The 12,623-nt window shown below is 44.7% G+C and overlaps 1 protein-coding gene and 1 long non-coding RNA gene across 14 annotated transcripts in view; one reads left to right on the plus strand and one right to left on the minus strand.

Annotated features, from left to right (window-relative positions):
* The window catches only part of PTK2 (protein tyrosine kinase 2), a 383,889-nt gene extending 374,285 nt beyond the window's left edge, over positions 1-9,604 (minus strand). For 2 of the 10 annotated variants that reach the window (XM_039527647.1, XM_039527645.1), the window contains exon 1: positions 9,447-9,604. Coding sequence is in view for 6 of the 10 variants with exons in the window: in XM_039527651.1 (XP_039383585.1) it covers positions 9,306-9,375 (70 nt within the window). In the remaining 4 variants the exon portion in view is untranslated. Of the gene's footprint in view, positions 1-8,932; positions 9,049-9,129; positions 9,147-9,305; positions 9,390-9,446 lie in introns of those variants that run through there. The other 8 variants (XM_039527641.1, XM_039527640.1, XM_039527642.1 and 5 more) reach the window with 6 other exon arrangements.
* The window catches only part of LOC120399417, a 96,031-nt gene continuing 92,276 nt past the window's right edge, over positions 8,869-12,623 (plus strand). For 3 of the 4 annotated variants that reach the window (XR_005595145.1, XR_005595147.1, XR_005595144.1), the window contains exons 1-2: positions 8,869-9,023; positions 11,451-11,618. This is a non-coding gene — a long non-coding RNA (uncharacterized LOC120399417). Of the gene's footprint in view, positions 9,024-10,457; positions 10,756-11,450; positions 11,619-12,623 lie in introns of those variants that run through there. The other variant, XR_005595146.1, reaches the window with a different exon arrangement.

Below are 12,623 nucleotides of genomic sequence, written 5' to 3' on the forward strand. Positions count from 1 at the left end.
ATGGAGGCATGGGACAATGTTAGTGATCCAAATTTGAGATAATTTGACTGAGGGGTTCCCAAGTTGCAGGGCTCCCCTAAAAAACACTGGTTTTCTTCTGCCCCCTTGTAATGTTAAACAGAGGTATAATGTATCTTTTCCCTGCTTTTTGTCCTTTAATAGTGTTAGATGGAATCCTGTAGGTGAGAGCGAATGGGTTGTAAAAAGGAGGTGAAGAGCTTGTATATTTCAGCAACTGTTGTGTTGTCAGACTTAAGGTATATGTGTTAACAAGGCGTATTGGGGCATTACTGAAGAACTGCAAAGTTAAGGTTAACTTTATGTACAAGTTATTTTAAAGTAACTCATTACAGGTGTTCCTTGACCTTCTTCTGAAGCATCTGTAGGAAACAGGATATCATAACACAAGGTTCTCAAACTGGGGGCTGGGACCCCTCAGGGGGTTGGGAGGTTATTACATGGGAGGTCGTAAGCTATCAGCCTCCAGCCAAACCTTGCTTTGCCTCCAGCATTTATAATGGAATTAAATATATAAAAAATTGTTTTTAATTTATAAGAGGGGTCGCACTGAGGCTTGCTATGTGAAAGGGGTCACTAGTACAAAAGTTTGAGAACCACTGTCATAGCAGATGAACCAGAGGTCTTATCTGGTATGGCAAATCCTGTGCTCCTATTTTCAGCTCCTTGCACATCATTTATTGTCCTTCACAGCTTCAGAGAAAAGGGCCGGGAAAGGAGGAATGTGGCAGAGCTGAGCATCCATGTCGCTGGGTTAAAACACTGCTGTACTCTTCCTCCTCACCCCATATGCTCTGTTTCAGAAAAGCAAGAAATATCCACTACTTAGTTAAAAAATTAAAACACAACCAGCCCCAAATAACTTATTTAGTTTATTTGGAGGCTTGGCTAATTTAATTTTTTCCTTCCTTTTTGTAGTCCACATAGCTTAGTACCCAGCACCAGGCAAGGAGGAGGCAGCAGCAGCTCCTAAATACAGAAGAGGCTCTTGCCATTTCAAACTGTTCCAGGAACTTGAAGGAGACACAGAGGAAGATAAAGCATTTGATAGCCTGATCTCCTCTGCTCCCCACAAAAAATAAATGGAAGCTGGGGTTGCACACAGGAATTGGCTTGGGGTAGGTGTGTGGGGTTAAAAAAAAAACGAAACTGGATATGGAGTGGGAAGTGCATCTTACAGACAGTGAAGCCCACTCAGTTCTTTCCTGCTGCCTCAGCCTGTATCAGCTGGCCTGGCAGTCACGCTTTATCTTCGCACTGTAAACCTCTGATTTGTTAACAAAAAGGATCCCTTCTTTCACCCAGAGTGCAGGGACTAAACCACTGTCCTGACAGAGGACCATGGTAGTGTGAAGGGGTCAGAAAAGAAGTTCGAGTCCGGTGGCACCTTAAAAACTAACAGATTTATTTGGGCATAAGCTTTCGTGGATAAAAAGCCACTTCAGATGCATGGAGTGAAAATTACAGATGCAGGCATTATATAACGACACATGAAGAGAAGGGAGTTACCTCACAAGTTGAGAACCAGTGTTGGCAGGGCCAATTCGATCAGGGTGGATATAGTCCACTCCCAATAATAGATGAGGGGGTGTCAATTCCAGGAGAGGCAAAACTGGTTTTGTAAAAAAAAGTTGATGCTCTCTTCTATCAACAGTTCAAAGAAAAACTTTGGAAGAAAGCTTTAAGACAACCTACTATAATCTCTGCAGGAGCAGCAGGAGGTGGCTCAATGTTTGAGTAGGCAGCTTCATTGTCTATTCACTGTCCACAACCCAAGTGCACATTTTCTTCACCAACTTAATATTTAGGATGGTGGAAGTGAGAAAGCACATATGCCTTCCTCCTGCTATACCCAGGGCATCAAATGCCTATAGGCTGCTGGTGCAGTTTGAAGCAAAAGAAAAAAAGTTAGTATGAGGACAGGTCCCAAAATTAGATGAACAACAGTTTAACTGTGTCTGTGTGTGTGGAAGGGGAGGGGAGGGGGAAGAGTTAAAACTTTAAATGGACTTACATCTGTATAAAGGTGGAGCCTTGCTGCAAAAGGAAACTGGCTAGAGTATTACTCACTCCCCCTTTCTAGCCAAAGGATGAGGAAATAGTTTGATGCCAAAGGAAACTGAATAATTTCTGTACAGGTTCCCTCTGCAAGCTCTTTTAACGCTGAACCTGGTAAAAAGGAGAGAGGCATAGAAGGAAGATACAGGGGCAAAAGGAAAAGAGGGCAAATAAATAAAAACAGAATCAAACAGAATGAAGATGATTATAGAAAAGACAGAAAAAATAACAAGGGACAGAGCGTGCTGGAAGTTCTGGGTCTGGTCAAGCCCCCCCGTTTCCACCCTTGGACTGCTGTTAGATTTGAGAAAATTCAGATATACACAATATTTAATGTTAACCTATAAGGAAAAAGAAAAAGTGATAATCACTTACTATACAGAGCCTTCAGCCATAAGTTCTTTAATGCTCTATCTACAACATGAGCTCAAATTCCTCTTTTCCATCTCTATACTTGTTCCCCTCCCCCCCTCCACCCCCCATCAAACCCCCTATCTGGAATTTTTTCTCTGCACCTGACAAACTGCTCTTTGTCTTATGACCAAATTTTTAGAGCCTATGTTCCATCCTCATCCTTCTCAATCTCTCAGCTGCCTTAGACTCCCCTGATCAAGGCCTCCAACCTGAAGGCTTGTGAAAGCCAAAGGAGAGCAATTCTTTCCTCTGGTCACGCCTGAAGCAACTCTTTTGGTGGATCCTTCTTATTCTCTCTCTCTCAAGACACCATCTCCTCCATCCACATGACTCCAACTATGAGCTCTCTGACCTGTCTCCCTCCAGCCAACCCCCAATCTCAGTCAGTTTCTTTGACATCACCTCCAGAATCTCATTGTTAAGGCCCTATTTGAATCGTGGGATGATTGTCAAATAATTGCAGCTGAGTTGCAGACAAAACATGGAAAATTGCAGAAAAGTAATACTGGACCTTTATTAATTGTGGCAATTTGGAAAAGCCAAAGAAGACCTATTTGTTTAAGAAAAATTTGCCGGAACAAAATAAAAACTCAAGTATTATGTTATGCCTGCTAATTTTTTTTTCTGATAATCAGACATTTTGCTGCAACTATATTACAGCCATTAATACCCGGAGCTGCCAGCAGGACCCCCGGCTGCCAGAGGCTCAGGTCTGTCAGCCAGGGCTCATGCTGTCAGCACCATGCACGGGAGGGCTCCCACTATCAGCCTGACAAAACTGGGCTTACAAAACTGTGGTGAAAGCCTAATGCTGCGGAATCCGCAATATCGTGAATTAAGTAGGGCCTTACTCATTGTCAATTTAAATTGAATGTACACAGTTTCTAGCACAAGGTGCGGGGGGGGGGGGGGGTGAATCCAAATCATGTCCTTTTGGCCCTACCATAACACAAATAATAGGGAGCCAACTTCAGGAATATTTTATAATCCAAGCTGCCTCAGATTTGCACCACAGAAGATCAAAGAGAAATTTCACTGAATAGGCGGCCCATACCCCGGTTGGGGTGACGGGCATGAATGATGAATGAATGAGAGAGCCTGGTATTTTCGAGTATCTGCATCACTGTCCCAGCTGTGCTAGGTGCTGTACAAACAAAGACAGAGTGTTCCTACCCCAACAAGTTTACAATCTAGGACAGTGTTTCTCAAACTGGGGTCGCCTCTTGTGTAGGGAAAACCCTTGGTGGGCCGGGCCGGTTTGTTCACCTGCCCCGTCCGCAGATCCGGCCGATTGCGGCTCCCACTGGCCGCAGTTCGCTGCTCCAGGCCAATGGGAGCTGCTGGAAGCGGCGCGGGCCGAGGGATTGGCCTGCAGCGGTGAACTGCGGCCAGCGAGAGCCACGATCGGCCGGACCTGTGGACGGGGCAAGTAAACAAACCAGCCCAGCCCGCCAAGGCTTTCCCTGAACAAGCGGCGACCCCAGTTTGAGACACACTGATCTAGGAAGAAGAGAAACATACGAAGAATAGGAAAGGGAGACAATCTCGTAATATACAAATTTATATACACAGATTTTTTAAAGATATTTTTAGTTTCTTAAATAAGTGCCTATGAACTTTCATCCTATTTGCCTAGCTATTAAACATTGCCAGATTTCTTGGAGAACATGTGGCAGAAATGGTTCTGAAATAAGCCATTTAACCAACAGCAGTAACTTTAGTTGAATTGGACTGGAAAAACAACAAAAGCCTCCCACCCTCAAAAAATAAAATAAAACACCAACCTACAAAACTCATCAGGTAGGTTTTTCCATCCTATCAACTCCATTTCCCTTCCTCAGCCCTCTAATGTCTGTATTTCTAACTAATAAATGGTAATCTGTGTTCTTTGAAAATTTCTGGAGTCTGTCAAATCAACCAAGCTATGCTAGCTTTCAACCATAGGTGCACCCAAAAACACTGACTTGAATTTTGAAACACCACCAGCATTTTTACAAATTTTAGCGTTGCAGAACCTGCACTTAAAATGTTTGAATCCATTCTTGTTTTCCATTTCTATTCTTTAAAAAAATAACTTTCAGAATAAAACAGCTACTCGGTAGAAATCAATAATCAGGAAGTGTTGTATTTCAGTTCCTACATAGTACTTAACAGTTATATTTGGCATTAAAAACTATTGGGGTGTTTTCATTTTAAGGTGTTTAGCAACCATTCCATAGAAGAATTGCCTGTCAGAATGATCACATTAAAACAAAATTATCACATATGTTTTTGGTTTGCTGGGGTTTAAAAAACCTTAAAATTACTAAAACATTTTCATGAAATTAAGAGTCAGTATGAAACTGACAGGGTGGATTTAATTTAAATCATGATTTAAATCACTAGTCAGGAAGACTCGATTTAATCATGGTTTTCTACATAAAAGTACATTCTTGTTGGTTGTTATAACAATACATATTCTTCACAACTCATAGATGTATACTGTGTACTTTCTAAAAAAGAAACCTACATTTTTAAACAGATTTATTTTGAAAACTTTTCAGATTAGTTTTACAACTATATCAGAAAATGAATGATTGTTTGGTTATTTCATTTACCAAAGATAAATGAAGCAGATATTTATGAAGTCATTGGGAAGTGAACTAGCTCCAATTCAACAGATTAATCATTACTATTTGGAGGATTTTCTTGCCATGTTGTATTAGGAGGAGAACATCACCAGACAGACATTTAAATTGTTTTATTTAACTAAAACAACGTTAAGTGTTCTGGATTTTTCTTCTTCAATAGCAAAACAAGCATATGTCCCTCGCTTCTCACATTTATCTCCAAACTCCCCCTTGTCCAGATCTATTCTGTCCCCAACAATCTTTTATTCACTGAACTTTTTGAAACTTTGCACTTTTAGAGAGAGGTAAGGGATTGACTGTGTGCACACAAATCTGCAGAGGGGCAATAGAGTTGAGGTCTGTTATTTCTCACCTCTATATATTTATTTATTTAAAACATTTTTGCATGTTAACAAGCATGTTCTTTCTGGAGACACAGATCCACAGTTTTAGAACTGCAAAACTAAGCATCTCTGATGGTATCTTCTAGACTGAGCACTGAGTCCCATTGGGTAAATAGAAAGATTAACCTAAATAATCTATACAGAAGCCCCTGGAACTCCATAAGATTGGGTCCCTAATCCATGAACTATTGGAACTGATTTACAAAACTTTTCTTAAACATTACATGAATATATTGTCTAATACTATAGAATTAGAATTTATAATCCCTATTCCATGATGAGATATCTTAGAGCTATAATGTATCTTAATTAAAACTATCTTTACATCGGATTTTTTTTGATAAAATGCTTTTTGAGGAAAAAACCTATTTAAATCAAAAAAAGTCTGATTTTTTTTATTCTTAAAAAAAAAATCATTGATTTTTATCTACCCTGGAAACTGGTTTGATAATATTCCCCTACAGCATTTGAAATACAAACACCAACCTCATGCTAGTGCAAAATAACTAAAAAGTGATATGGACTAGAAACTGCCTACAGACAAAAGTGAAACTATTTGATTTTCATTGTCCTTGCTATGTGAAATGCAAAAAATAAACAACCAGTATAAATGATGAGAAAAATTCAAATGTTTAAGTTTTCACTTTTAATATTGAACAGTGTTATTTGTAACAAAGAAAAAGATTTTTTTAAGTGTGATTTCTAACCTGACAATGTCCCTTTGATATACTGCAGAACCTTTAAAAATATTTTTCTTCTTTTCATATTCTGGGTATCTTTTGAAATACGGTGATATGGAGCTTCTATACGAAATACTCAATGTCTTTTTAAGGATCAAAGTTTTCCTAAATTTGAGACAAGAGATATTCTGACTGGAGAGTTACAAATTTACAAGATTTGAATATTCAGTTTTGAGAGCAAAATATTAGCCTATTTACAGCAAATAATATACTGTGAAATCTGTCTGATAATTTTAATGTTTAAAGAGTAACTGCCAATAGCTCTTAATAAAAATAAACAGTGTACTTTTAAAAATATTTGGAGGATATAGAATGTTTGCTGTTAGTGGGAAAAGGCATTTCCATGAATTCTAAAGGAACGAGAAAGGAGTTAGAACATCCTATACCTCCAACCTGTATGCTACACTACATCAAATATAGTGCTGCCATGCAAAGCAACTGGAAAACTAGGAAAAGGTATTGCGTTTTTTATGTTGTTAAGCTATAAAATATGTTTTATTCATTTTGCCAAGATGTACAATTTCTGGAGATAGCTTCAAATCAAATAGAAGCTGTCAAACCACAGAATACAGAAGTATAATTTTTGCATACTATCCAGAAACACTGTTGCTTCAACAAATCTCTTAGCTTGTAGAAATTACAATACCAAGAAAGTCAACTGTTCGGGTATTAGTCATCAGAAATTGGAAATATAACGGTTTACCACAGAAACAGCTTTTAATACTACTTGACAGATACTTTGAAACAGACTTACTACAACTAACTTAAACACTTATAGTATATATTCAAAATGTTATATTACTGCTATATAAGAATCTTTTATTCTGAAATAGTGTGAATTTCAGACACAGTTTACAGACTGACACAATCAACTACACATGTTCAGTACTTTTAAAGATACCTAGGGTTTAATAAAGCTCACAGCTTTTGAAAAGAAGTATTATGCTGTTTTATTTGCAATTCTTTGTGTGCATTTTATCTTTTCCAAAAAGTTTGAAGAAAGAATAACAATCCAAAGCCATATTCTACCAAGACTGGATTTAAAATACATGTAAGATAAATCCTTACATGAAAGCAAACTTATTTTAAAAAACACTAGTTTTCCTTGCTCTTCACATTTTCAATCTTTAAATGACCAATACCATTTACAACCATGTAAATTAGAGAAAATAGTTTCTCCATTGTTGTATATTTGCCAGACACCTCACAATACAGACAGTGACACCTGCCCCAATTCTGCAAACTTCAGCGGGACTATTCACAGAACATAAAGTTAAACACACACATACATCATGCAGGATCAGAGCCACAATCCTGGCTCCAAAAAGTTTAAAAGCTGTACCCCTAGTCCTGCACCTGGATCCATGACGGGACAAGACTTCAAACCCACAGATCCAATGCAGAATCAGGGCTTAATTTCAGACATGAAGGCGTAGAGAGATAACAAAGAAGTAAGAAGGGATATGGAGAAGGATGGACAGGGACAAACAACATCACTATGATTAAAGTTATTCATTAAACCATGTTAGGTTTAATACTTAAGGCACTGCTTCTGCAAAATGATTCACACAAGTGCACCTTGATCTCAACGAGGCTCCATGCGGTCACATCATAGAGCCTCAAGGTGGTTCAGCTTTGCTCGATCAAGAACTTTATTGTTTGTATCCTGTAGACTGAGAACACTGTTCAGGCAACACAAGGGTGAAAGAATGTAAATTAAGAGACACCATAGTGCAAGTTTACTTTTAAACTAAGTGAATATTGTAATTACACATATTAGTCCCATTGATGAAAACTATGAATCTCCAAACTCTCTGCCTTCTCTAACTTTTTATTTCAACTCATTTACTATAGCACTGCCATTATCCTGGTCACATTGCCAAAAACCCAGCTACAGGCTGACTCTGCAAGACTTTGACATTGGTGTTAATGTCCACATTATATATTCTGCTTTGAGAACATTTAAATAAGAAACACTGCAAACTAGTTAAAGCATAAAGCTACACAGTTATGGAGCCACACAGTCTTTCAGTTAGGAGGGAACAGGAGAAGCTAAAAGAGGACTAAAGCAAAGAAAATCATATAGTCCAATATTGCAAAGTTAGGCAAACAGAAAGGCGGCAAGGGTGGACTATGTACAAAGTATTGTGCTTTAAAACGAGTCCCCTGGGATTGGAAGAAAAAATGGGTATTGTTACAATTGTGCATTTCTGACTGTACCCTGACTTCAGGTTTGTATCAGACTTAAAAACAAAAATCCTGGGAAGCATAAGAGACCCCTTCATGGCAACTACTCCAATTGCTCTGGTGCTAGGTAGATAAATTTAAAAAAGGCATCCTCATCGATGCACAATTCCCCTTCTTCATTCACCTTTTACTTAACCACCTACTAGTGTGTGAGAGCGAAACCAACGAGCCTCTTCTCCTTCCTCTCAGATCAAACACCCGCTCCTCAGCGAGCACAACAGCTCACCACACAAAAAAGAAATCTCAACCACTTCCCCTGGCCCCCAAGCTGGATGAGCAAACCGCAGATTTACCATCGGCCCGGCGGAAGGGGCAGCCCCGCTCTAGCCACGGCCCCCCCCTCCCCTTTCCCTTTGTTTACTCTGTGGGCTAGTCACCCCCAGGCGAACGCGCCAGCCCCGAGCCCCGTCCCACCACATCCGGCGGGGGTGACGAATCCCACCTTGCCGCCGCCCCCGAACCGCCACGGCTCGCAGGAGGGGGCGGGCGCGGTCTGCCCCTCTCCCCACGAAGGCGAGAGGGCGGGTGGCTAGGTAGGGATCTGAACGGCAACCTCGCCGCCTCCTTCCCACCCGCGCGGGGGGGGGCACCACCCCCTCGACGACCCCCCCTCCCCCTCAGAAAAGGCCATTGACAGACCACTGCACCCTTCAGGCCGCCCCCGCCCAGCCCGCGCCTGAGTGCGCAGAGCTGGCGGTTCCCTCCGCCACACGAGGGCTCCCCGCCACAGACACGCGGGGAACGGGAGGGCTCGTCCCCCCCACGCTACAGCCGCTGTAGGGCTTCCCCCCTCCAGAGGGGCGGGGGTGTCTCACCTCCCCGGGGGCGGGGAAAGGAGGCGGACACGGCGGTGCCGCTCGCCAGGGGAGACACCCCCTTCCCCATTACATAAGTTGGGGCCATTCTGCCTCACTTTCCCTGCCCCCCTCCGGCCAGCCCCGGCCGCGGCGACTCACCGGCCCGAGTCTCCGTCCGGCGGAGCGCGACGTCTCGCGGCGAGCTGGGGGGAGGGGAGGCGAGAGACGCCGCGAAGTTGAATCGTCTCCGTCCGCCGCTTCTGCCGAGGGCCCCGACCGGCTCCCGTCCCTCCCCGCTGCGTGTGTCTGTCCCGGCCACTCCAGGCCGCTCCCCCTCCCTCCCGGCGCGCTGCACCATGGGATACGCCGCTGCCCCCTCTCGCTGCCAGCCTGCCTCACTCCCCGCACGAATGGCTGCGAAGGGAAGGGACCGGTGCGCCCGCCCGGCCTCGGGGGCGGAGTGTCCCCTCTGAGCCGCGCGGGGACCAGCCACAGCCGGGCCACCCCCCTCAGATCCGCGGGGGGCGCCCAGTCCTCCCAGCCTCGGGGCCACCCCCCTCAGATCCGCGGGGGGCGCCCAGCCTCGGGGCCACCCCCCTCAGATCCGCGGGGGGCGCCCAGCCTCGGGGCCACCCCCCTCAGATCCGCAGGGGCCCAGTCCTCCCAGCCACAGCAAGGCCACCCCCACAGATCCGTAGGGGGGCCAGTTCTCCCAGCCACAGCCAGGCCACCCCGCACAGATCCGCAGGGGGCTCCCGGCCTCGGGGCCACCCCCCCTCAGATCCACGGGCGACTCCCAGCTCTCCCAGCCTCGGGGCCACCCCCCACAGATCCGCAGGGGGGCCAGTCCTCCCAGCCACAGCCAGGCCATCCCCCTCAGATCCGCGGGGGGCACCAAGCCCTCCCAGCCTTGGGGCCACCCCCCACAGATCCGTAGGGCGGCCAGTCCTCCCAGCCACAGCAAGGCCACCCCCACAGATCCGTAGGGGGACCAGTTCTCCCAGCCACAGCTAGGCCACCCCCCTCTGATCCGCGGGGGGCGCCCAGCCTCGGGGCCACCCCCCTCAGATCCGCAGGGGGGCCAGTCCTCCCAGCCACAGCCAGGCCGTCCCCCTCAGATCCACGGGGGGCACCCCCCACAGATCCGCAGGGGGGCCAGTCCTCCCAGCCACAGCCAGGCCATCCCCCTCAGATCTGCGGGGAGCACCAAGCCCTCCCAGCCACAGCCAGGCCACCCCCCACAGATCCGTAGGGGGGCCAGTCCTCCCAGCCACAGCCAGGCCACCCCCTTCTGATCTGCGGGGGGCTCCCAGCCGCGGGGCCACCCCCCTCAGATCTGCAGGGGGCCCAGCCCTCCTAGCCTCTAGGGGGGGCACTCCCCTCAGATCCCCATGATGGTCAGTCCTCCCAGCCTCAGGAAGGAAGCAGCTCTATGCTCAAATACAGTGACCAACCTTCCCAGCCTCAGGTGAACTGCCTTCTCAAATACCCTAAGAGTCTGGGCATCAAACCAGACAACCTCATTCTTAACCTAAAAGGGGCCTGGCCCCGGGCTCAGAGAGTAAACCACTACCAGTCCCAACCCTCAGGTAAACCAGACCCATTCCCAGCTGCTTTGCTGAAGGGGAATAGGCAGCCAGCCTCCTTTCACAGCCTTCAAGGACCAGCCCTCCCTCTCAAAAGTTCATTTGGAGCAACCAGTCTTCCTTCCCTCCCTGTGAGGGAATCAGGACTGGTAGAAGATGGAATTTATTAGGAGATAGGGAAATGTAACCCATTGTTCCTCAAACTCTCTCCTCCCCTACCAAACCTCAACTGCAGGGAGTGTATTCCACCTCCACACATTCACAGCCTTTTCTCTCTTTCTGTTGGTCTGAGGGTTTCTGTAGTGGTCACTTAAATGTAGTACAAACCACACATTTAACTCACGTTGCAGCTTTCCTGGGATTTTTTTCACCCCTGCACATCTCCAAGGTGGCACTCTTTACCTCTCTCTGCAGTTTCAAAACTAGGATACCCACCTTAACAAAATCTGTCCAACTTAGTTATCATATGGCCCCTAGTAGTACCAGTACCATAGTATCTTAGTGACTCACAATGTTTAATGTACTTATTCTCATAACATCCCTGTGAGGTATGGAAGTACTATCATCCCCATTTTAGGTGTGGGGAACTCAGACACAAAGAGACTAAATGACTTGTCCAAGATCACACAAGAAGTCTGTGACAGAGCAGAGAATTTAACCCCTGTTCCGTGGATACCAGTCTAGCGTCCTTTCTTTTGGATCATTGTTCCTGTCCACACCGGCTAATGGACAACTGTACAATAAGGTAAGGACAGGCCTTATGTATAAACAGCTGCACCTCACAAAATTTTATTTGTGGTACAAACTCCTCATACTTTTTGATCAGGTACCATTGTGAGAGGATTGGTATAAAATCCTAGATAAATAGAGATGTTTTGCATGATTATTGAGAAACTATAATTCACAAACGTCTGTTAGTCTATAAGGTGCCACAGGATTTCTGCTTTTACAGATCCAGACTAACACGGCTACACCTCTGATACTATAATTCACAATATAATCCATATAAACTTAATACTGGATGTGGAATAATTAGGCACCAAGTGTTATTTATTTGTATCATTGTAGTACCTAGAAGCCCAAGTCATGGAGCAGGATCCTATTTTGCTAGTCAGTGTACAAATACAGAACAAAAACATGGTCTTTACCCCCAAAGAGCTTGCAACCTAAGTATAAAACAAGGGATAACATAGATACAGACAGTTGGGGAGTACAAGGAAACAATGAAACGATATTGGTCAGCATAATAAGCAGTGGTTTCAGCATACCAGCAGCCTTACTATAGTTATGGTTTTTGCAGTCATCATGGCATAGGGTTTTAAGGAGGGATTTGAAGAGAAAAATTAAGGGGCTTTGTGAAAGTTTACAGGGAACTCCTACCAAGCATGAGGGGCAGTATAGGAGAAAGCACAAAGGTGCTTGTTTGAAAATTTAATAAGTGGGTGTTAGAGGCTGGCATCATGTGCCAATCAGAGGTGAGAGTCAACAGCTCAATAGGTGTTGGAGATGGTAGGTGGGGTGGAAATAAACTTCAAAGGGCTTTGAAAATAAAAACAGGTAAATTATGTTTGATACAATAGAAAAGGGGGAGCCAGCAGATGGATGCAAAGGGATGACATAGTTAAAGTGGTGGGTTAGGAGAATGTTCTCTGCAGCAGCATCTGGAATGTATTTCAGTGGGGCAAGATTATATTTGTCAAGGCCAAAGAAAAGGATGTTGTGGCAATAAAGGTGCTAGATGATGAGAGCC

Source organism: Mauremys reevesii, linkage group 2 (genome assembly GCF_016161935.1).
Source record: "Mauremys reevesii isolate NIE-2019 linkage group 2, ASM1616193v1, whole genome shotgun sequence".
Classification (NCBI taxonomy): domain Eukaryota; kingdom Metazoa; phylum Chordata; order Testudines; family Geoemydidae; genus Mauremys; species Mauremys reevesii.